Here is a 23,223-nt window from a genome sequence, read left to right on the forward strand (position 1 = left end):
GAGCGTAGCTCCATGAACAATTAACCTTTTTTCCTTCTCTTTTTTCCCTGTATATTTTTATGTACAGCAAGAATGCTCATGCCATGGGAAGGGGGCGTAGCGACGACGACGTCGACCCCGCTTGCTAGTAAAAGAATGGAGGAAATATAGAATCACAATGTCATGTCAGTCACCCCCGTGTGCGTGTGCTATCTACTACCCAGGACGCCAAAAATGAGCATATGCACAAGGGTGATGACGATCCCGGTAGGCACCAGGCCGATGATGCGGTACGATGATGGCCGCGGCGACCCGTTTACGTCAAACTGCCCTGTGTTCACGTACTGATTCTTCCCCGACGAGGAGGTGACGTTGACCGACAACGAACCTGACAATAGGAAAGGGGAAGGCACTGTTAGCTGGTAAAGTGACAATAAACCTGACAAAAGGGAGGGATCTGAATTTACAATCGTAGTCCGCCCAGCCCATCCGCATGTTGGCCAAGTCATAAACGAATATCTTATCCTTTAAAACAAGATCTGCAGCAAAAGGTTTACAGACGATTAGTAAGAAAACACCAGGCTTGGGAGATGGGCAATGGCTAGTGTGAAGCTAGTACATAGAAATAACCGGTCAGTGTAAGATTAGGGGGTTAAAGAAGAAAAGGCATGGAGTAAAAAGGCAGGATCACTCTCTCCCAAAGGTTGGATACATTTGAGTTGCATACTTGTGTATGTATTTGGTGCAGTATTCAAAATTTTGTTCGATGGATTAATTTATTCAGACATCCATTATGGAATCGGAACCTTAAAGTATACTAGCAACATGTGCAACTTATACCGGGCAATTCAGTCAAAGATGACTAACCTCCAAGTATAGTGATTCCCTGGCTTCTTTGCCAGCCAATGCACCACAGTACATTGTCGCCCTGCAAACCACAATACAATATTAATTGCATCCGAGACAAGTGAGCCCATAACATTTTACAAGATAAGCAATGACAGAAAAAAATAGCAACAGGTGGAATAAAAAGGCTTGTTCACATACACTTGAACCCTGCTGCAATAGATAGTTCTCTGGCTTCACATTCATTGCAACACCACCCTCAAAAATAAGTGTTGCTGTTGGAAATGACGAATCGACACTGGTAGAGAAGCAGGAAAACATATATAAGTAATTCAACATTCTGAATGACATGCGCTGCTAATTTCCTTCTTAGAAAGAAGAAAAAAACCTGCTGGTTGTAACAAAACATTGGCTCCCCTTGTTGACAACAGACTGTACAGATGGAGAGACTGCAGCAGCTATCTGCAGATACAAATCAATAAAACTAGTAAGCGTGTATTTAAGTAATGCAAACTGGTCACATACTTGCTGTTCCACAAAAAAAAAATGATGAGGTGTGCAATAAGGGGTTTACCGCATTAACAAACGGATCATAGGCTCCGTCAACAAGGTAGACTAGTGTTGTGCCTGAATCTACAATTGTTCCTTGTGTATTTGAGGTTGCAAACAAAGAAGAATCGATGGGTAGCTTTTGACCACTCACAGCAATGCTCTCCAGATTCAAGTTGTAATGAGGCCTACATTTCAATAAACATAATAATAGCACGCAATCAGTGTTTAGTATCAAAATGCTCCTTAGTATATCGCCACCACAAATGGCAGAGTACTTCACAGAAACAACCAGCTATATTGTTAGCCACTCACAACACAGATACACACTTAGTGTTGGGAAATTAAAGATGCACAGATAAATTCACCTCACAGGTGTATTTTCAGAAAGAAAAAAGACTAGAAAGCAAATGACTAAATCTGTTACTATTTGCAGCCATAGTATTTAACTATTTATCACCCCATACATACTTTCAAGCTATAACAACACAGGTAGCATAAGTATAGCAGAACTCTGAAGTTACACTCAGTAGTAATTCTAGGAAATGAAACTTACTGTTGTGGAACAAGTGGAGTAAATACTAATCCTGGCTCGACAATTTCACCAAGAACAAGAATGCCGCCACCATTATCTGAACCTTTCAGGCAGTGAGAGAATGTCTTTGGGGATACTCCAAGAGAGTACAATTGTGAAATGACAGACAGCTGATGCTGTCCAAACCCAAAAATGCCATCAACTGCCCTGTCTGACTTCATCAGGTCACCTGACTGTTTGTTACTACATCTGTTACAAGATAATAAAAAAATTAGAACAATGAAGAAAATACATTGGAAAATGTTACTAGGCAGCATGCTTCCTTATTAACGCAACAACTACACAAAATTGTAACCATATATACAGTTGTTGTATACTAACACACGGTTTAACTAAACTAATAAGACCAGCATAACATTGCAGCACCATCACTACAAAAATCCATTGAGTCTAGCCTTTAGAATGTTCAGACACATATCAGAGGAGAGACCTGTTGATCAATCAGCATTTAAGGATGTTCATATACTAGTCACGTGCCAATATATTTTGGCTAGAGAATGAAAGACATAAATATAACTATTCCAACATTTGTTCAGGATAAAAATAATGGAAACTGATTTTTCTTTCTAGTAACAACTGTTCTCTAGAATGATAGCAAGGAAAAGAACTATGCTGGCAGTAGTAACTAGCAACCTGCTGGTTTCAGGACAGCATTTTGTTGTCACTAGATCCATCATTTGTACTAACCAGATGAACAAAATGATCTAACTTTATCCGCACCTGTGCCACAAAGTGTCAACATGTAAATGGTTCACATTATCAAGGAGACAAGGACCCACATCATGTCAACCATCTTACCTGGCACAGTTGTGCACCACTCTAGCTAGGTTTCTAGCTATCTTTTGTAAATGATCGTCAACTATAAAAGGAAATTTTTCATTATCAGATAGGGGTTTCAAAAATGTAGAGGACTATAAGGAAACTGTACCCGAAAACAACAGAGGCTGAAGAATTGGCAGTCTGCTCATTTCCCATGACAGTGTCGAAGTACATAGTGTCAGAAACATAATATCCTGATGTGCCACTTCCATCGCCATAGGTGAAAGTGTAACCACATGGGCTGCTTGGAGAGTCCGAGGTTTGGCAAACTGCTTCCCCTGTTTGGAGGGCAGCTGTACATCTATCATCCGAGCATGGTATTCTGGCTGATGTTGACGACGAATCCGGGTTGAAGAACTCCAACTGGATCTGAGAAGCAAAGCAAGTTGATCCATCAGAAGCATCTTCTTAGCTAACAAGCAATTCCATCTCAAGGGAGAAAATGTGTTTATTAAAGAGATTAATAACACTAGATGATGATTGTCTCACATTGAGCCCACTTGATGTCGGGCAGCCCGTGCAAGGGCTGCAAGAAACCCATAAGATGTCGCTCCCTGTGTCAATTTGGACAAAGTATTCCTTCGCAGGGTTTCCCAGTTTCACCCGTGTAAAATAGAGTCTGTAAATTGGAACTTTAGGATACAGTCACAACAAATAACTGCAAGCCTAGTTGCAGAATGAAAAAAAATTGTGAACTGATGAGATGATAATGCCAAAAAGGATTAATCAAACAGAACACAATGGTAAAACCAAGGAATAAACTGAGCTTTGCATCCTAACCAATTCGACGATTGGTCAAAAGAAACTAATAGACTCTTGCATCCTGAAATAGATTTTTGCTACATGTGGATAACGGACTAAGCCACTAAATAGTCTAAAGGGATTTTATGAATCACAACAGATTTGTACCAAGAGTCTATGTCACTAAAACATAAATCCTAACTGAAATCAGGCATTTGGAAGAGGGGAAGGCGTCTTAGCAAACACGGCCAGAAGCATTGGCTGCACATGGCGAGTAAAAATGGCTGCCAATACATCCATTATACTATTGCTAGCAAAACCTCAACAAAATACTGGCTCCAAACCGTGTGAGTAAATGTATACCCCTACACCTTTGTGGACTAACAAGCTTAATTCGAAACATGAAGTACATCAGGGAGGGAGAAATCCCAAAGTGCAGCTTAAACAGAAGGAATTGACCTTAAGCAAAAGCAACCCAGAAAAATGAAAGAATATGCGGTCAGCAACAAAATTTCCAAAGAGTAGTAAGATCCAAGAGAAGCAAAGCATTAAAAAAGAGCTGTTTTTCTTTCAAATTAAAGACAGCGAATTGTGGTAGAACAAAGACATGAGTATTGAGCTCCCGGTATGCGTTGGCAAAAACTGAGTGGAACCGAATGAAGAAAAGAAAAACAAGACTTGGTCATTCGGAGCAACGATTTGGCAACAAAAAGGTGAATTGTCCATGAACAAGCATCGCAGAAGCTTGTGCAATATTTGCAGAATGCACGCAGGCAGCAAAACAATTCACGGAGTATGGTATCAATCCTTCAACGGGCGTGGCTACAGGCGACGAACGAGACCAACATAGGCATCCAAGCAACCGAATTGCTGTCCATTATTCAAAAGAAATTGCCTTCGCCGGTACCCGGTAAAAGCTAACAGATCATCAATCCAGCAAGCAAAGCAAACAATTTCAGGTGAGCGCCCAGGCGCGCTGAGGCGACGACGCCAAGTTCGAATTTTCAACGCCTCCCCCGATCACGCACGCGCAACCACCCCGAACCGAACCCGAACCACCAGACGAGAAAAAAGAAAGAGAAGCGAAGCAGCTCACCCACCCGACCATGTACGGGTTGGCGGAGCCTTCCACGGGGAAGTCGACGACGCCGGCGACGGCGGGCGCCGCGCCGAGGAGGCCCCTCCCGGCGTGCCGCGCCCAGTCCCGCTCCCTCAGGTGCTCCGCGGGCACCCCCTTGTGCGGCAGCGCGCGCTCGAGGGTCAGCGCCGCCGGGAACGGCGCCGCGGCCGCCGCCCCAGCGAGGAGCGCCACCGCCAGCGCCACGAAGGCTGCGGCCAGCGCCAATTCCGGCGGCCTCATCGAGGAGCAAGAGCCGGACGCGGCGAGGCGAATGGACTGGCTGCGCTTCTTGGCTGGCGCGGCCGGCGGCTGCCTGCGCGTGTGCGCGTAGCAGCTCGGCCCTTTTCGCGCTCGAGGACCCGAAAGAGCTCCAAATTCGCGCTCCGGCACCTACGCTTCCTCCTCCCGGTCCAGACTTTTAAAATGCGAGAAGTACAGGGGGTAGAGCGGGAAAGAAAGGAAGGAAAGATGATGGTTTGATGGGATTACGTGTGGACTCCCTGTGCGTGTGGCGTGCCTTGTGTTGCACCGCTTTATAGGGTGGGCAACACTTTCATCCGGCTTTCCTCTTTCGCCTTCTTTTCTCTTTGGGTTTTCCTTTTCTCTGCCATTGACCAAAGTGATGGGTTTGGTCTGATTTGGTTTGTTTTGTTCAAAGATGGCCGGCTGGATGATGATAAATTGATCATGGTCATTAGAATAGTTTTCTTTCCCGATGGGTGATGTGTTTCCAAGAATTTATTATTGTGTGCATCATAGGACCAAGATTGTGGTGTACTTCAGTAGACTAAAGAAAACACCACCAAAATGCTAAATTTATTAAGTAGTCAAAGTATTGTCCAACAGTTCGATGAGAATATTCAAACGCGTCGTCTCTTTGAACAAGTCTATACAACTATATCACATAAGAATTGACAACGTTAGTACCACAAACAAACAGTTGTTGATTGTCGTTTGGTAAGCACATAAAAATGTGCACTAGAAACCACCACAACATTCATTCTAATCCAACAATCACCATATATAGATTTTGACAATGTATTATAAAAAGGGCAAGTTATATCAAACATGGGCATGTTTAAGAAGAATGTCGTGAATAGAATATTACATGGTGTTGTCTTCCACAAAAGTAGGGATACTAACAAAAACAAAGCAACTCTACACATCGACAAGGAACCATTTTCATAGGGATGTTTTACCGTTCTTTTATTCAAGTATGTGTTTGGTTTCAAGGAAACTCCTATCGTTCATACAAAAGCAGGGTTGTGAATTAATAAAGTTTGAAGCAAACTCTTGTCCAAATACCATATTAGCTTCAAGAAATGCCGGGCTCATCAAACGTAAGACCTCTTGGGACATATGAAGGCACCTACGATTCGAAGTTAACTGACATCACCACACTTAGCTACTTCAGAAAATATATGCTGCATTCACTGGGCGGTATAAGATAATTTTCTCTCTGCAAACTTTATATGATGGTTATTTCTTATTTGTAGCTCACTTATATTAGAAATTGCAGACTTTTAGCCATTTTTTTACATAACCTCATCAGAGGGCGGGGAGCTCCCACTTTGCATTATAAGAAGAGGAGAAATAGTCCAGTTAATAAAGAAAACCGAACCAGAAGACCATACATGCACGGTTAATTAAGTGAAACTGGCGAAAACAGCACACCACAGGCCCGAAAATGAATCAAGGCACATCGTTGATCCAGATACAAGAGTCCCTAGGCCCAAGACCGTCGGAAACACCTTGTACCCAGCCAAGCCAACACCCGCAACCTCTAGAGCACTCAAGCAACAAGATGGGTGCTCACGAAAAATCTCATGACCGTGATTTTTAGCATTTCATTGAGTCTTCTATGCCAACCACCATTTGGGCTTCCATATCAGCTGACATAGTTGTCCAATGCAAGTTTAATGTCTAGATATAGTCGAAAAAAATAGATTACGTTCTTTCAATTATATTGGGATTTTACAACAAATTTGTTGGCCTTATTTTGCGTGATACATTCCCATATACTAAGAACATTCTTCTCACCGACAAAAAATCAATGCTATAACCTAATCATACATATCTTTTGTTAGACCCATTATCTTTATAGATTGTTTCAACAGAACGTAGTGTTGAATTATTCAACCCTGCCTTCAGAGTAGAACAAATAGAGATCATATATAGGGAAAAGTTCATTTGCTATCTCCGGTTGGTACCAAAGTCTAAGTTTGGATCCTCGACTTCAAATACAAAATAATTGTCATCCATCAAGTGTCGACACCATCTAGATTTGCCCCCCTCCTCAAGCAGCGGTAGTTTTGTACATGTGCCAGCCGAATCTACAAAAAAGAGCAATGAAAAAAAGGTGAAACTAAAAACATTCAAAAGGGGTTTTGTTTTCTTGATTTTTTAAACGTACTTAAAATATTTGTGAATAAGTTATCTAGAATATACTTTATATTTTCATGTTATTTCCTTTTTCTTGCAATTTCATATTGTTATCTTTCTATTTATGTTGCAAAATTATTGAAAGATGTTTTTGACTAATTTTCAACTTCCTTACAGACCTTCATATATGTTAAATTACCTGAAATTTTAAATATTTCCCCTACTTGTCTTCAAAGTAGTCATGTTTTTCAAAAAAACTTCAATATTTTCTAGGTTTTGTTACTCTTTTGCTGATTGGTTGCCTGTGTGTCAAACCGTCGCTATATCATCCTTAAAATCACTTTCAAGGGAAGAGAGACGACCTAATGTTTTGGCCTTGAATGACCAGTAATTTCTGGTATTGGACGCAAAGAGTTCAGCCAAAACACTCAAAATAAGGCAATTGTTGTCCAAAGACAAGAAAAGAAAAAGAGCACATTCAGGTGGAGAAGCTTCAGTCTGTACCCTAGAGTATTGCAATAATTGAGACCTGGAATAGACCTCTTCTTCTATAGAAAAACGCACATATGAGACGAGGTGGTGTCGAAACTTCTGGGTGTGAGCTGGCCAGCCGCGAACGCCTCCAGGCAAAACTGTATCATGAAACAAACCTTGACGTCAAACCAATGACTTTGGGCATCATCTCCTCCTGTCCATCTTCGACAGGGCAGGTAGAAATCCTCATCTCGGTAGGTATAACCGGCGCGCATTGCCACGCCGTCTTCGTTGGGCGATTTGCTGCCTGCTTCCAAGTGGTTCAGCCTGAATGAGCCGGGAATTGTTGAAAGTTGTGTCGAGTCGTTGTCAGGTTTTGCCCTTCTGCAACCGATCTTGCAGGCACACGCTTTCCTGTCCTGTCTCGTCCCAAATATCTCACTCACCAAATGTGTACTCCCTCCCTTGGAACTGGCATGGAGAAAGGGTAATTGATTATGTGGTTGTGGCCTGTTGGGTTGGGTTAGGTACATAGTCCCGGCATTTGGTTTATCGCTAATGCATCTTTGTGTTTCTTTCTTTTCTTTCAGTCGGTATTTTTCCAGGCAATTGAAGGGGTTTTATAGTTCCCACAAATACATAAAAAAAACCTTAATTATATCTCTACGTTTGCTGTTTGGGACAAACCAGACGTGCTTAGCATGACCATACTGTCCATACATGCAGGCATGGCAATGGTGTGGTCTATGAACTGTCAAGAATCTGTTCTTGCGAAGATGCCAAATGTTCCCTACGGAGCTTCCCATTTCTTGTCCCTGGCGCCGTTCTAGCTGGAGAGGAAGAAAACAGCAACGATAGCCATCGAATCGACCGGAGAAGAATGGCCAGCTGAACGGGTCAAGCAACCGGTTGCTCCACCCTCCCGTCTCTTCATATCTTGATACTGTTGCTAATGCCCTCGCTGCCTGAATTTGCCATTTGTTTATCGTCAAGTTGGCTAGGATAAAGAGTTGACGAGGGGAAAGGGCCTCGAATCTTTTGATTTCTCCCTGCCTTTTAGACAAATTGTTGTCTATGGCGTTGTACTGGTTGGTACACCGCATGGCCGCAGGCCACATTCCATTCAAAGATATTTTTCCCCATTTAATTAGTATACTATCGTGATGTCGTTTCAACATGATGATCATCAAGTGCTGGTCCAGGAATAAACGATAAACTTATTATGAAAACCAATCATGCGATGCCTGGTACAGAATAACAAGGATTATTATGACATTTCTTCGTCAGTTCGTCTGCCAGATGGAACAATATTTCAATACATTGAAATATTGTTCTCCATTCGGATCTGGATCGAATCATGAAGAATTATGGAGCAGTTGGACTGTTGGATCAACTGAGGGCCTATTTGTTGATGTTGTTGTCGCTGTTGGTAGGAGAGATCTGACAATTTAAATTAATCTGAGTTGACTGAAAACTATTGGCATAGTCATTGTTCAACAACTGTTGATCGTTAGTTAACTAATTATTAATTGATGCCAACGAGGTTACTTGTTCAGCAATTGTTGAACTCCGCTCTTCTTCTTTTTGTGATTTTTTTATATTTTCCGCCCATGAGATAGTAGGGCCGCAAAGAAAACGTAGGGCAATAGGGCACACAAAAGAAATCATTATCCTGTTTTGCCTCCTTCATCTTATACTACTTATTTCTTTCTTTTAGTGAAAAGAGATATTCCATTAATCAGAACAGTTCCTTTTCCTGTTTTGGTTCTTTCATCTCATTACATTATTTTGCGGGAAAATAAATATTCCATTCATCAGAAATAAAGGCACATTCCTCACATATAGTCTACTAGACGATGCCCCGCGCGTTGCTGCGGTATTTCTTAGTGAACATTTGAAGTTTCAATCTAAAAAACAAAATATAACACCAATGTGGTACTGATTCCCTTTACAATAATGTGATAACAAAGAGAGCAATGTCTCTATTGAAAGCAGAGTGGTTCAGAGATGAACAGAACATACTCGCTTACCATGTGATTACCTTGATCATGTGACATTGCACTAAATGAGTGTCAAGGATAGGTCGAGAGTTTTGCCTCGAAGCGGGGAACAATACATAAAAATTGAAATATATTTCAACTTATTTCTCTTTAAAAGAAAGCAAGAGGCTTGCAACTTTCATTGACAAAAATAAGAAAGTTTTGTTGGTTTCATAACTGTCTAAATTAATGCACAAGCACAATTTATCTGAATTTACGAACAAAATTTGGACCACTTGAACAATGTTGAGGATAAAGCCTCTATGGAGATCAAAATGTTCAACTCGGGTGAGCATCTGAAAAATCATGAAGACATGGTTAAAAGTGGAGAGGAAATCACGTAACATACCTTGACACCTGCCTACGAAAATTTGGTCATTGTACTACAATGGTTTATTTTTCAAAGAAAACTACTCATAAGGTTATCCTACCAGCGATGACTAAATGTGGATAACTTACATTGTGAATTAATTTGGTTGGATGTCAGGATGTGTAACAGTGTCCTGCCTGCAAAAGAAAAACATGAAAAGAAGTGCAATTCCACAGAAACTTAGTCATCCAACATTCCAAAAAGCAGATGATGAGCGAAAGGACCTGTTTAGGCATCGTTCAGAAAACTCTTTCATCACTTGAGCGTGTGGATCTTGGAGGAAGATGAGTAGCGACCACACCTTCCGTTTAATTGTTGCAACTCCAAAAACAAATCCGTGTTAGATGCCATCCCAAGCGCCATATGTGTGTAGCAGGAATATAAAAAGGGAATCCCAGAAATCTGTGATAATTCATCAAAAAGAAAGGGAAATGACATCACAGAGAAAACACATTAGCTGGGATAGGAGAGGCGGGACTTTGATTATCCTGGCGGAGGAAGAAAGCAGGTGGCTCACTTCACTGCAGTGTCTCGGATGTTGTCGCTTCCGTGTACTGGCAGATGACCTCGAGCATTCCAATCTCCATCGTTCTCTAAAAACGTTAGCTTATCTTGGCTGGGAACGTGGATGAGACGAAGGGGTGTGACTCACGGCGGTTCATGGAGAAAGACAAAGTAAAAATACCCGAACAAAAAACAAACACAGGAATATGAACCAATCGAAGGAACCATACGGTGATGATGATGCGTGAGTGGAGATGAAGAGGAAGGGCTAGTAACAGTAATGGAGGAGTCGAATGGTTGGTAGCAACGAACGTTTGTTTAGAGGAGACGGAGGGTTTATGGGAAAGGTAATTGTTAGGTGAAATAGAGTGAATGACATGGATGCAACAAATTGTGGGGACATGTCATAGCCAATAGGAACAATTAAGGTGATGTGGCATGCTTGCATGTTGAGAGAATTACCTTTAGTGGGTTGCTCTAATTTAGATATTATAGATAAGATCTCAACACAGAAGTGGCCTAGCCAAAAAGCAGGGCGAGACTAAAGACGAGGCAAGCTTGCGAGCTCATGGCTCGCCCTTTTAATCTCGATAGATGTCATCTCTCTCCCACGAGATATTTTTCAAATAATGGTGAACAATTTCCAAGAGGGCACTATATTGATCGGACTTAAGGGAACAAAGAAGAAGTCATTATGCATCGACAATGTATCACTAGCAAAACGCATGAGAACCATGGGGACATGTTGGTGCAGTAGCACTTCAAAGACTACTAGTACGCCGTCATTCTAATTCAATATTAAATAAATCTGAATATGGATTTTTCAACACAAGTCATGAAAAAATCCATTGTCACTTTATTTGATACTATTCACAGCTTTTTCAAATTTTAGGTCAAATTTGGATTTGAAATTTATATCATGGTAGATACATACTATCAAGATATCAGAACTTTTTCCTAGAATTTGGAGTAGCTGATAGTTCACCAGTACAGCTCAAGTTCTCAACTACGTGTTCTCTAGAAAAAATCTATATCAAAGGTGCTAAGCTAAGGTTCCACCATCCAAGCAAACTGACGAAGTCCTCACGGTCTCTCTTTGATGTAAGTTTTGCCAAAAGAAAAATCACCAAAATTAGATAGATACATGAAAATTCCCCTCCATGAATCAACAACTTCATCTGCAGTCTAGTTCGACCGCTAGCTAGCAACTACTGTACTAGTGGTATTGTAGCAGCTAACCCCAAGCCAAAACAACTAGCTTTGGCGTTAAGCAACCGCAGGGCCCGTTTGGAAAAGGAAAGATGCCCCCAAATAAACCTGGCTAGAGACAGTGACCTATCACTGCCGCTGCTTTAACGCAAAACCCGAGCCCATCCCAGACCAATTACCCAGCAAAAGGTGTCTCACTCATCTAAACAAAAGGTGTCTCGCTCCATGTATACCCCACAGAGAGACAGAGATTGGGGAGAAGAAAGTAAATCACAACAACTAGCAACTAGTACGGGTACTTTTGTGTACGGCAGTTTTCAAAGGTGTGCTTCGAATTCGGGGACCGGCAAGGAGATCATCTGCACATGTTCAATGCCGGATCTTGTAGGAGCCGTAGTACACAGTTTCTTGACCCACCATATACAACTTTCAAGCTTGTCTTGTAACTGAATCACTGATCACACACACATGTGTTTCGGTCTCTATATGTAGCAAACATCAGGTGAAACTGCCCACACTGTGAAGAAGATTAAACAGTGGAAACCATGCTCAAAAGATCGATTATACAAAGTGCAAAATAAAATATTTCGACAAACCGCCAGTATCTCTTCCAACCGTGATTCTTGAAATCTTACATGTTTCCACTTTGCAGAATGCCACCTCCCTTTGCACATGGTGTTTAGCCGAGATTTTGTTTCATGACATGTACATGGTGTTCCTTCATCCACATATGTTAAGATCTCTATAGACTATGGCTATCCCTTTGGAAGAAAGGAAGAAGATCTCCATAACTATAATACTCTGATCTAGTGATCTGCCATATGTGGAACACTCTACTCTATTGCAAGTTGCAACGTACCACCAGCTCTTGTTCTTCACAAAGAGTGCCTGCCTTGCCCTTCCCTTTAGATCGACAGCATATAAAAGCGTACATCAGAGGCTGATTCGACTGCGATGCCCTGCGGTGTCTAGGGCTCTAGGGAGTGCGGTGGATGGATCATCCTCAGACGAGAACGTGCACAGAATGCTGAATTGGGCAGCCGAGACAAAGTGTGAAAGCAGCTAGCTGCTTGAGCTGAGGCCGCTAGATCCAGACTTCTAGTCGCCAGAACAGCAATCCCACAACCTTTCCACTGCAATGAACGAAAATCATGAGCGAATATTCTTCAACTAGTTATCCCCCAACCTTATTATTGGATGTGACACTTCCAATTTTTTATAAGGTGAGAAATAGATTATGAGCATGGGTTATGTTATATGTTGTGCACCTGCAAAAAAAAATACATTTTAATTTTTTTAGAAGTATGACATACAAAATGGGGTGTGTGATTGTAATTTCTCGAAAAAAAAAGTGAATAACTAGTTTACATGAGACGACACACAATCTAGGTCCATGATTTTTGCATTTTACATTTTTAAAAACCATTATATGCACACGGCTACCGCGGGAACCAGACGCTTAATTAGCTCGGACCCCACCCACCATAGCCGTGTTTGGACTTCTGAGCCGAGATCGCGTGCGGCTAGCTTTTCCTTGCTATGTGAAAAATCGTTGCAGCACTGCACCATGGTCCATGGTTGGTACGAATGTGTACTCTCCTTTTTTTTTTCTTTCTAATATAATGGTCGTCTAGAAGGTCAAGCAATGTAGCTCTCCGTCGCAACTGGGAGTCGGCAAGGAAGATATGAACAGCCAGAAAGCGTGCCTTGCTGGACGAAATCCATAACTAAGAAGAGACACGGTGGTTGTGTTGTCGAATCGGTCTGAGTAAAATAATGGTCTGTCGAATCTTGTCAAAAGATTTCTTCCAGGTTTTGAGAGAGATGATGAGCTCCTGTGGAGTGGATTCTCATCGATGTAGCCTATGCCGAACCAAGGTTTGAGAGAGCCAACAACATGCATTCAGCGATCTATTCGTTTATTTATTATCCAGTACCTACGTACCGGTAAGTACCACACGTACGCGGCACTCATTTTTGACAAGTTGGAGGAGCTGTTGGCGGTTCGCCATCCGTGCTCGCCATGGACCTCGGATCGCCACATACGTCGAGGCAAGGAAAGGGCGACGCCTTTTCCGGTGCGGAGCTTTTGCGTGCGAGCCGTCGTCACAGACAACGGCCCAGGACACAGGCAGCTATCGCGCTTCAAGCAACGTCTCATCCACCAGCGCTCAACGCCCTGATGGCGTGATGCCAATAGATTTCAGCTTCTGCTGCTATCCCTTGATTCATGCGTGGTCCTGGCTCCTGAGTACGTTTCGGAAGTATTAGCTGAAAAAACGTGCACATAGATAAATTGTACAGAGAAAATAATGGTGACACTCGGTAGTAGTTTCAAGGAGAATAATACATGCTTTATTGCTATATTTGCAGTGTACACAACAACTACACATGGAAATTTACCACGCTTGGGAAACCACAACCGCTCGCTGTTCCAACTTAACGCTCCCAAATAGCCACAGACAAGAAAGAAAGAAAATGGACTCCAAAATTCTTTTCACGAGGCCAGTGTCCAAATATGGTGAGCTAATTTCAGTAGGAAGCTGTAACTGCTTTTCTCCTATATACCTTGTCAAAATGCACGCACGAAAGCACGTATAAAAAAGGATTTGATTCCTCGTATCACCACCTGTTCCATATCTGCAGGTTAAGCAAGCCAATCTTGAGCGCCATCAGATCTGCTGGAGCTCTCCTCAAGTGCTAAGAGGCTTGGTACGATGTGATGAGCACCACTGGGCCAACTACGTGTTGTCAATCTGTAAGCAACAGATTTCCAGCACCAGATCTCATTCATCAGAAGAGCTGCCGCAGACATGCTGACACGCATTTCCATTTGAGGTACTGACTGAAGGCTTAGATTGACGCCTTCACAGACTATGAATCATAGCGAACACCGGATGTGAAAGATGAGAAGAACCCAGCTGCTGGCCCAGGAAGAATGTCGCTGAGCTTCCCAACCTGCCCATCAGAGAGCATGGACCCCCATCTCGATGTGTTCTCCCCAAATTTGCTCCCAACCTGATAAACGACAAAGCAAGGATATGTTTTTAGCTGAACATTGCTATTCAATTAGAATTTAGAAATACATGTCATATCTCAAATCTAGCCAATATGCTTTGACTACGATAAAGAACTATATACAGCATCTTTTCAAATCCGCCTACCCAACTGGCCTTAACGATATTCAACCATAAATAAAAGATTATGTTGACTTGATAAAAATGTTGTCAAGACATAAATCCATAGATGACCATAATTCTCTTGACATGTTGAACTGTACTAAGTCTCAGTAACTTCCTACATGACGATGCCAAAAGATCTTCTGCCAAGCAGAATGGGTATTAACATATGGGACACCATTTACGAGAAGCTACGCCAATGCATTGTCGCCATTGGGTAGTTTCACTTCAAAAATTTGAATGCAAGGACAAGATAAAAAGAGTAATAAACATGGCTGGTTACTTACCTGGGTAACAAAAGACTTGAGCAATGGAGCAGCACTTCCAAGACTTGCATTACTATCATATTCTGATGCGGTAGATCTTTCGCCATTCGAATATGATTTCCAGGGGCTTCTAGACGCTGAATCCTCAGATGGTGACTGTAGTGATGATTTGGGCGTTCTTGATGATAGAGCTGGGGCACTACAAGCGGAAAAGGTGATCAGTGAAGCAGCTATAACCTAGAAACTAGCATGTTTGCTCATCACAACGAATCCTCGCAAAGGGGAAAAAAGTAACTCCGACCACAGGGCCCAAAGCAACAAGGGGAGAGATATAGCAACACCAATCATCAAGCAGTCCTACTTACGCAGAAAGGAGACACTGAAAACATGTCTTTGACAATTCACCATGAGGTCCATGAGTGCTTTGTCAGCTTACTTTGTGTAATGAGACAGACGACAACTGTAAGAAGTCGTTTGGAAGCCAGGTTTTCATTTCATTTGTAGCATTTTGAAATGAATACACATTTACATTGTAATTTTAGAAATGGACACTTGTTTGGTTGCCACAGGAATTGTAAATGACAGTAGAATTCAATATTGAATTTGTTTGGTTGCCACAGGAATTGTGAATGACGGGTTTCAGCTCGGAATTGTGATTACACATGGCATCATTTTGCTGGATTTCCCAAATGAAATGATGGTCCAATTCTGTGGCAACCAAACAGCCCACCTATGGAATTTTAAAATGAATTCCAGGATTCCAGGCTCAAATGATAGATACCAAACGACCTCTAACTAATTTCATAAGAAATGATGGCTTGCAACATTCTCCTACGACTTCAAGGTACCTACTTAATTTCATGCACAACTTATGATATATGTATTGCAACATTGTCAGGTGAGTATGTGTAGGATGTTCAAAAACCGTTCAACGCAAACTGTAGAAACAGTCCTACTAGAATTTTCAACTGGAGCTGCCCATATTTTATAACTGGAGGATGCTTTAAATAAATGGCTTACAGTTAAGACCGAACAATTATTTACCTGATTGGCAAATATTTGAATCTTGGAACCTGAGAGCACCTCATAATATTTGAATCGGTGTTTGCTTTTGTTGGTAACTTTTGTACGGCGCCAGTATACATGTGATTCAGTTGAACCAAGAAACCGAAAAGAACAACGCAGCGTTTGTAAGACTGCTTCTCATTCTCCCACAAGTAATGTTCATACCTGTTTCAATTGAGACATGGTTAGGGAAGATTACTGAGCAACCTAATTTAGTCAAACGTTCATATTTATAACAGAGAAAATACTTACGTTGCCCAGTCTATTGGATCCAGTCTTTGTGAGAATTTATTTATCAACTTGTTTATCGGTTCTATGGTAGCTGAGTCTGCCTGGAATTGTGACTGTTTTCTCCTGTAGGAACTCTTAGCCATGGTGCTTGGTAAAGAGTCCTGTTTCACTTGTGTTTCAGAAGAGTTGGTGGGAGATTTTTTGCCTCCTGATAGGATATCACCAATGAAACGCAGATCTAGCAGTATTTGCAGAACACCTTTATCTGAAACCTGTGAGTTACCTAACTCGATAGATGCCAAAAGGTTTTCATAGATATTGATAACCTACATGAGTTTAAGTACACGTTAGTTCACTGACTAGAATGGAAGTCTGCACTTTCATATCCAAACTAAATGGAATATAATAGTTAACGCTTAAAACAAAAATGTTAATAGTGACACTTAAAACATTACTTGGAAAACCAATCAGCAGATGATGTATTGCAGGCAAAATATGCTCACAAGTCACGACTTTATGTATACTAGTCAAGTGCCGGTGCACTGCAACAGAGTCAGAAATGTTCTATCATGGTATGTTAACTGATGACAAACAAATTAATGTCTTAAATGCATATGGCGACAATGTATTATTGTGTGAGATGATTGACTTGTAGAAAAGAAAATTGAATTCACAAATTTCAAAATAATAAAAGAAAATTATGCCCTTTATGCACATGTATATTTTTGGGAGGAAAGAAGAATAGTTTTCTCTTCTGTGTAACAAACAAGTTCAGTGATAGCATTTACCTTTTATAGATTTTATCTTCCATTCTTCGGGAAAATTTGCACAAGCAAAAGACACGAGTATCTACATATTGAATTTTTTGGCATGTGTTCATAGGAGCCAAAACATGGCTATCGACATGTAGTGGCTACATGAAAGTGGATTGACAAATCCGTAACCTCTATGGAGTAAGAAACAAGGCATGATAATCAATTGCTTGCTGCTAGGCCTATATCAAGTGGCCGAGGCAGTTAAAATTAAATCTGTTACACTGCCCTAACTCTCTGTTACCACAATCATCTTTTCGACTAGGAATATATCTATAGAGTGCAGACATTCTTTTCATGTAAACATAGACATATAGACTTTGAACAAGACTGAAGAGTGTCTATCAAAGATAGGCCAGACTTGAATTACTCTGTAACATGAATGCTGCTGAAAAATTCATACACACAAATAAGGCTGGCAATGGCACAGAGTAATTTTTGTGTATGAATCACACCCCTAAACTGTACCCAAGCATGGGCAGTTTGGAACCATAACTGAACCACACCCCTACCGCCCCGCAAAACTAAAGCTAAACCAAACTATGCACATCATCCACCCAAACCAAAGCCAAAACCAAACCACTTGCCAATCTATGGGTTAAGCCCGGTTCCTAGTTTTCGGTTAAAACTGTCGCAGGTCTCGCTTCACTATTGCATGCTCCACCTTTGCACGTAGTATCAAAGCAAACTCTGCTAGATAGCTAGCCTGTTACGGTCTAGTTGCCTACAACAAGCAGCACAAAGCTAGCTCGCTTCTCCAATGAGCTAGTTGATATTTATGGCAGCACAAGTGCACAAATGATGCATGCGATGCACAGGGGGCTCGCAAGTCTAGCACGAACCATCAAATTGCTGCTTTTGTGTCTAGGCGTTGAACTTAAAAGAAAACTGCTCAGGCCCATCTGAAAAACTGGGTCTTAACCTGAAGTTTTGGTCAGTTCCACCCGTAACTATTCAGACCCATAACTAATCATACCCAACTGTTTACATCAGGAAACCAAGCTAACCCAACCCGTAGGACAGAAATGGCCATTTCCAACCGAACTAAACAAACCCAGAACGGGAAACTAAACCATCCAACCCGGTTATGCTAAAACTATTCTCAGATTTACACAAAGTTGATAATCATTGGTGGTATTACAGGTTATTTACATATGTCTGCTGTTTGGATCTGAAAACATGTTGGTCTGATACCATATAAACAGTTGCATTCAGCTTTGCCTGAAACTGAATAAGAACTGATACTGCACTGGACTTGGTTCAAAACTGAGGTGCTTAATTATGTGCCTCTCTCTCACTGGGTAAAACAGAAATACACTTGATCTTAACCAGTGAGTGAAGACAATAAATACCAGGCATTTTCTTGTATGTTTATGTGCTAACGCTGAAAGCTGATAGAGAATAGAAGCCACACGCTTGTTGCCTAACAAAAACACTATGATCATTTAAAGCGGTTCTGGTGGTTCTGTTCTTCTACACTTAGCTGTTAAACAATTCGTGGGTAAAGCTCCCCTATCTAACCAAATCACCATGATCCTTTGTGGGTAAGACCACACCTTGATTTCGACTAGTTGTTCTTAGTGGCAACGGAGAAGCCGAGAAAGGCTCGAGAGCAAGGCAATGGAATGTGCTGGAGGAAGATGAGGAGGTGGTGCAAATGGCAGCACTGCTACAAAGCTGCATCTGCATCCCTGTTCCGATGGAATTCGACACTGGTATGAGGCAACGGGGAGAGAAGAGGTGACAAGGACCTATGTGTGACCATGACCAGACCAGCGACGGAGGAGGCCAGTTTGGCGGTGACGGTTTCCCTGAGGAATTGAGGCGCCGGAACCTGGGAGATGAGACGAGTGACACAGGGGGGCTGTTCATGGATTAAGCTGGAGAGATGATGTGGACCGATGGAGGAAGAATGTCGGCCAGCTAAGGGACTGAGAAGAGTAGGCGCTAGCCTAGAAGAATATTTAGATGACTTTCTGTGGCATGCATGTTTAAATGACTTTCTATGGCATGCATGTATCAGGGGCTTGGTCCAGATAGTATGCTTCTGTCTGATGAGTGGCAGGTATTCACTCTAAGACCTGGCAGCTGCAATTGTTATTTAATTCACTTCAGGGAAGAGCAAGCAAACCATCAGCAAGGTGTTAGCCATTGGCTTCAGATCCTATGGTTCTGTTGCCACAAGGGCAGACACACCATCACCACAAACTTATTTGTTTATAGGAGTTAAGCATGCCATGCTTTCTCAGCAAAGAACACAACTAGGAAAACTAATTACAAAACTCAATAATCAGTGCTAACAAGCAAACAAATGCACCAAGTTATTTGTTTTTTATGGAGACACGTGGTAAAGCAGCTTAGTTACAAAACAACTCAAAGAACTCCTGAGTTCTTCCCTACAAGTAATGAAGTATCAGAACAATAACATAGTGTTATGCATCTTGATAAATTGTTATCATAGAACATACCTTCTGTAGTAACTCCCACGCAAACTTATGCAATACAATTCTGTCCAGGATGTGCCCTCCAATTTTATGTATCTCCAGACATGATTGGTAAAGAAAAGATATAATGTACAGTGAAGGCATTGATGGAAGAGCGATTTGCATCTCCATGGGTCCATCAGCCGGTTCCTCTTGTTTGATGACTGTTACTTCCCATCCCTGACAAGGCAAGCATACCAACAATCAAAACAAGCAGCATACATAACAAAAGATAAGATGTTTCTTTTTTACATTGAAATAGCTCCATACAACAATGGAGTGATGCTGAAATCTTTAAATGGAACTTAATGACTGTATATAGACAAACCCATTTCGGAAGTACAACTACAGGAAAAATAATTATTTAGTGTCTCGAAAAGGTGCACCGTTAGGGTACAACTCCATAGCCATCCTAGGAGATATTATTCCCAAGTTGAGGTTCTGTCGCACGCAAAACCAAACTTCTTTAAGTACGAACATCTACATTGTTCCAGAATTTCTAAAATACTACAGTGGTGCTAAATCACAGAGAAAAAGTCTCCTTTCTGTTGAGTCATGTCCAACATGATGCATAATTATGACAATTTACAAGTTGTATGGGTCAATTATGTTACTCTAGATATATATCTTCATAGGAAACATAGCTAAAATCTGCCCTACTAATAATATGAATAGCATGAGACACATAGCTAGATACGTGACATACGTCAGTGTAATATGTAATAAGAATGATCAAGAACAAAAATGAAAAACGAGTGGCGCTGAGGGCGTACCCTTAAAGGGGCTGATGAGGCTAATGAATCATCTGCATTAAGAGCATATGAAAGAAGGCCTGACAATTCAGCGGCCACCCATGTGATCCACAAAGTGTGAGCTGTAATGCATAGTGCCTTTAAGGTCCTGTTGAGTTCATCAAGTTTGGGATTGGAGCTATCATCAGCACCAAACAAGGAAGCAGCTGCAGCAAGAGGTTGCCTTCTTGGACTGTCAGAAAACTGATTTCCAGGACTCCTAGGGCTGTCAAATGTGTGCCTCCTGGGGGTAAAAGGTACCGCCGAATCAAACGATGCTCTTGAATGTCTTGGCGTGGGCGATGATAACCTGGCAAATGCTGCACCACCAGAATCCTTTACCCACTGCCTTGGGGAGCTTAGTATCAGGGGTACATGACTTGAATGATATCTCAAGGCAAACAAGAGGCGGCCAATGAAAAGAGACCTCTCCACAATAACGGATGCAGCAGGCTCACTGACATCACCACTTTTGGTTCCCAATGAATCAGAGAGCTTTCCCAGTTCGGCTTCTAAATTGTTCAGTACTCCCAAGATGGTCCTGTAGCATTTCTCCTGAAGGTAGGGCACCAATTCCTTCAACCTCGGAACAGAATTGTGTGACTCAACAAAGATTAACAGGTCCTCAAGAATACTTTTGCATTTGCTGTCAATTGCATTCTTGATGCGGCTAACTTCCGGCCCAAAATACGAGTCTAGGCAGCTGTGGAAGTCATTCTCGTCAGCAATCGGTTTCAAGTGTGCTAAAACACCCCCTTTCTTGATCTTAGACTCAGAGAACCATACGCTGCCTCCAGTGGAAGCCTTTCTCATATGCACCAGGAAATCGGCGGCATCCTTTGGATCAGCATTGGCACCGATCGCCTCAACTGATTCCATGACATTAACAGTGCCACCCAAGCTATCGAATTCTGAATGAACAATGTCCTTCATTCGTCGGACAAATGCTTCCTCCATCCAGTCCTCAAACACGTCCTTCCCTTCTTTCAAGATCAATCCGCGGATTTGATCCCACGGGGATTCAATCTCTGACCCAAACACGCTCTTGAGCCACTGCTCCAAACTCGCTTCCAGTCCTTTCCTCCCATCTAGCGTCTCACGCATAAGCCGCTGTACCGAGCCAAGCCCCTCCCCACTTCCAATGGCATCAACTAGCCTCTGCGCGCCCGCAACCACCCCAAAGATCTCATCGCAGCATTCCTTAAGCCAGCCTGTACAGGTTTGTGCCACAGCATCCGGCTCAAGTAGCACCATGGTAGCCTCAAGCTGATCCCAGTGCTCTCTCCACATCCGCATCTCGTCGTCAGGGTCTGGAATGCCACCGAACAGCTGCGCGGGGGGCGGTGACTCGAGCACTGTCTTGTAGAACAGCGGTAGCTCGGTGAGCGCGTGCACAAACAGCTGCCCGACGTGGCCGAGGGTGGCCTGGACGATCCGGGCGACGTCGCAGAGCACGGAGGCGTAGGCGGCCGGATCCGAGGCCAGCTCGGCTAGAGCCTGGGAGATCCAGGCGCGGCGCGAGGAGAGGAGCAGGAGCAGCGCCTGGGACGGGGTGAGCGACGGCGCGTCGATCGCGGCGACGGCGGCGAGCGCGTCGGCGTGGGCCGCGACGGGGAGGCGGCGGTCGGCGAGGCGCTCGCGGGCGCGCTGCGCGATCTGGGGCCGGAACGCCTCCACGAGCTGCGCCTGGTGCGCGAGGAGCGGGAAGCGCGCGGCGGCGGCGGCGTCGCGGGAGAGCAGGCGGTGCACGGCCTGCGCCCGCGCGTACCGCCCCGCGGCCTCCAGGAGCATGCCCTCGTCGAGGCGGCCCCAGATGTGCTCGGGCGTGTCGACGAGGTACTTGGCGCGCGCCGCCGCGGCGTAGAGCCGCGCGCGGGCGCCGGACGGGGCGGCGCTGGTGGGCGGCTCGGGGGGCGGCGGGGAGAGGGAGGAGAGGGAGTCGGAGACGCGGGCGAGGTTGCGGGAGATGGCGTCGGAGGAGTGCTTGATGAGCAGGATGGAGTCGGCGGAGTCGAGGAGGTCGCGGTAGCTGCGGCCGACGAGCTGGCGGAGGTCCTCCTCCTTGGCGGCGATCTCGCGGCGCGTGGCGCCCTCCGCCGCGCGGATCTCGGCGATGCGCCTGGTGCGGAAGAGCTCCTCGGCGTCGGCCACGCCGCCGCCGGAGGCGGCCGCGGCGGGCATCGTGGCCGCGGTTTTCCGGCGAGATCCAGGAGCGGGTCGGGTGAGGGTGGGAGCGAGGGAGACTGCTGCTTGCTAGCAGAAGAAGATGCACGGTTGTTTCAGTTTTTGCAGTGGTGGGCTTTGGGTTTGGGAGGGTGCACTGCAGGTGGACCACGATAGCCCCCCAACCTCAACAGGTAGTGAAAACGATCATGGTTTTTTCAAGGAAAAAAAGTATACATTGAGTACAATAGAATGAACAAGATATGAGTTGTCAAAAAAATGAACTAGACATGACAAATTAAAACAAAAAAATTGATAAATACAAACACACAGTTCATGTGAAAACAGAACTAGCACTGTGGCATCTTTTCAATAGATTAGTTCAGGAAAATGCATAAAAATGCAACAAAATGTAAACAAAACGTATAGAAATTGATGTAAAACAAGCATAAAGCATAAAAAATTATAGATATGTTTGCAACGTATCACCCTTTTGTCTGGAGGAATAGCCAATAAAATACATTTGATAGCCCGGTGATTTAGCTTGCGAACAGATAGCCTGTGATCCCTTACAAAACATGTACAACCAAAAAGTTTGGGTGCCAC

The 23,223-nt window shown here is 43.3% G+C and overlaps 2 protein-coding genes across 2 annotated transcripts; both read right to left on the reverse strand.

Annotated features, from left to right (window-relative positions):
• Positions 1-13: 13 nt before the first annotated feature.
• On the reverse strand, positions 14-5,111 carry LOC127344005 (aspartic proteinase 36). Its single transcript, XM_051370228.2, has 10 exons — positions 4,630-5,111; positions 3,278-3,407; positions 2,898-3,157; positions 1,931-2,158; positions 1,400-1,562; positions 1,214-1,287; positions 1,027-1,123; positions 847-907; positions 447-518; positions 14-367 (listed from the first exon to the last, which is right to left on the reverse strand). Exons 1-10 carry the CDS (start codon positions 4,887-4,889, stop codon positions 189-191), a joined length of 1,524 nt encoding a protein of 507 aa, XP_051226188.1. The 5' UTR covers positions 4,890-5,111; the 3' UTR covers positions 14-188.
• Positions 5,112-13,959: 8,848 nt separating this feature from the next.
• On the reverse strand, positions 13,960-22,730 carry LOC127344004 (conserved oligomeric Golgi complex subunit 1). The gene is made up of 6 exons (XM_051370227.2): positions 20,437-22,730; positions 19,649-19,843; positions 16,390-16,694; positions 16,117-16,302; positions 15,094-15,271; positions 13,960-14,645 (listed from the first exon to the last, which is right to left on the reverse strand). Exons 1-6 carry the CDS (start codon positions 22,633-22,635, stop codon positions 14,502-14,504), a joined length of 3,207 nt encoding a protein of 1,068 aa, XP_051226187.1. The 5' UTR covers positions 22,636-22,730; the 3' UTR covers positions 13,960-14,501.
• Between the last annotated feature and the right edge of the window lie 493 nt (positions 22,731-23,223).

The sequence above is a fragment of the Lolium perenne genome, chromosome 3 (genome assembly GCF_019359855.2).
Source record: "Lolium perenne isolate Kyuss_39 chromosome 3, Kyuss_2.0, whole genome shotgun sequence".
Taxonomy (NCBI): Eukaryota; Viridiplantae; Streptophyta; class Magnoliopsida; order Poales; family Poaceae; genus Lolium; species Lolium perenne.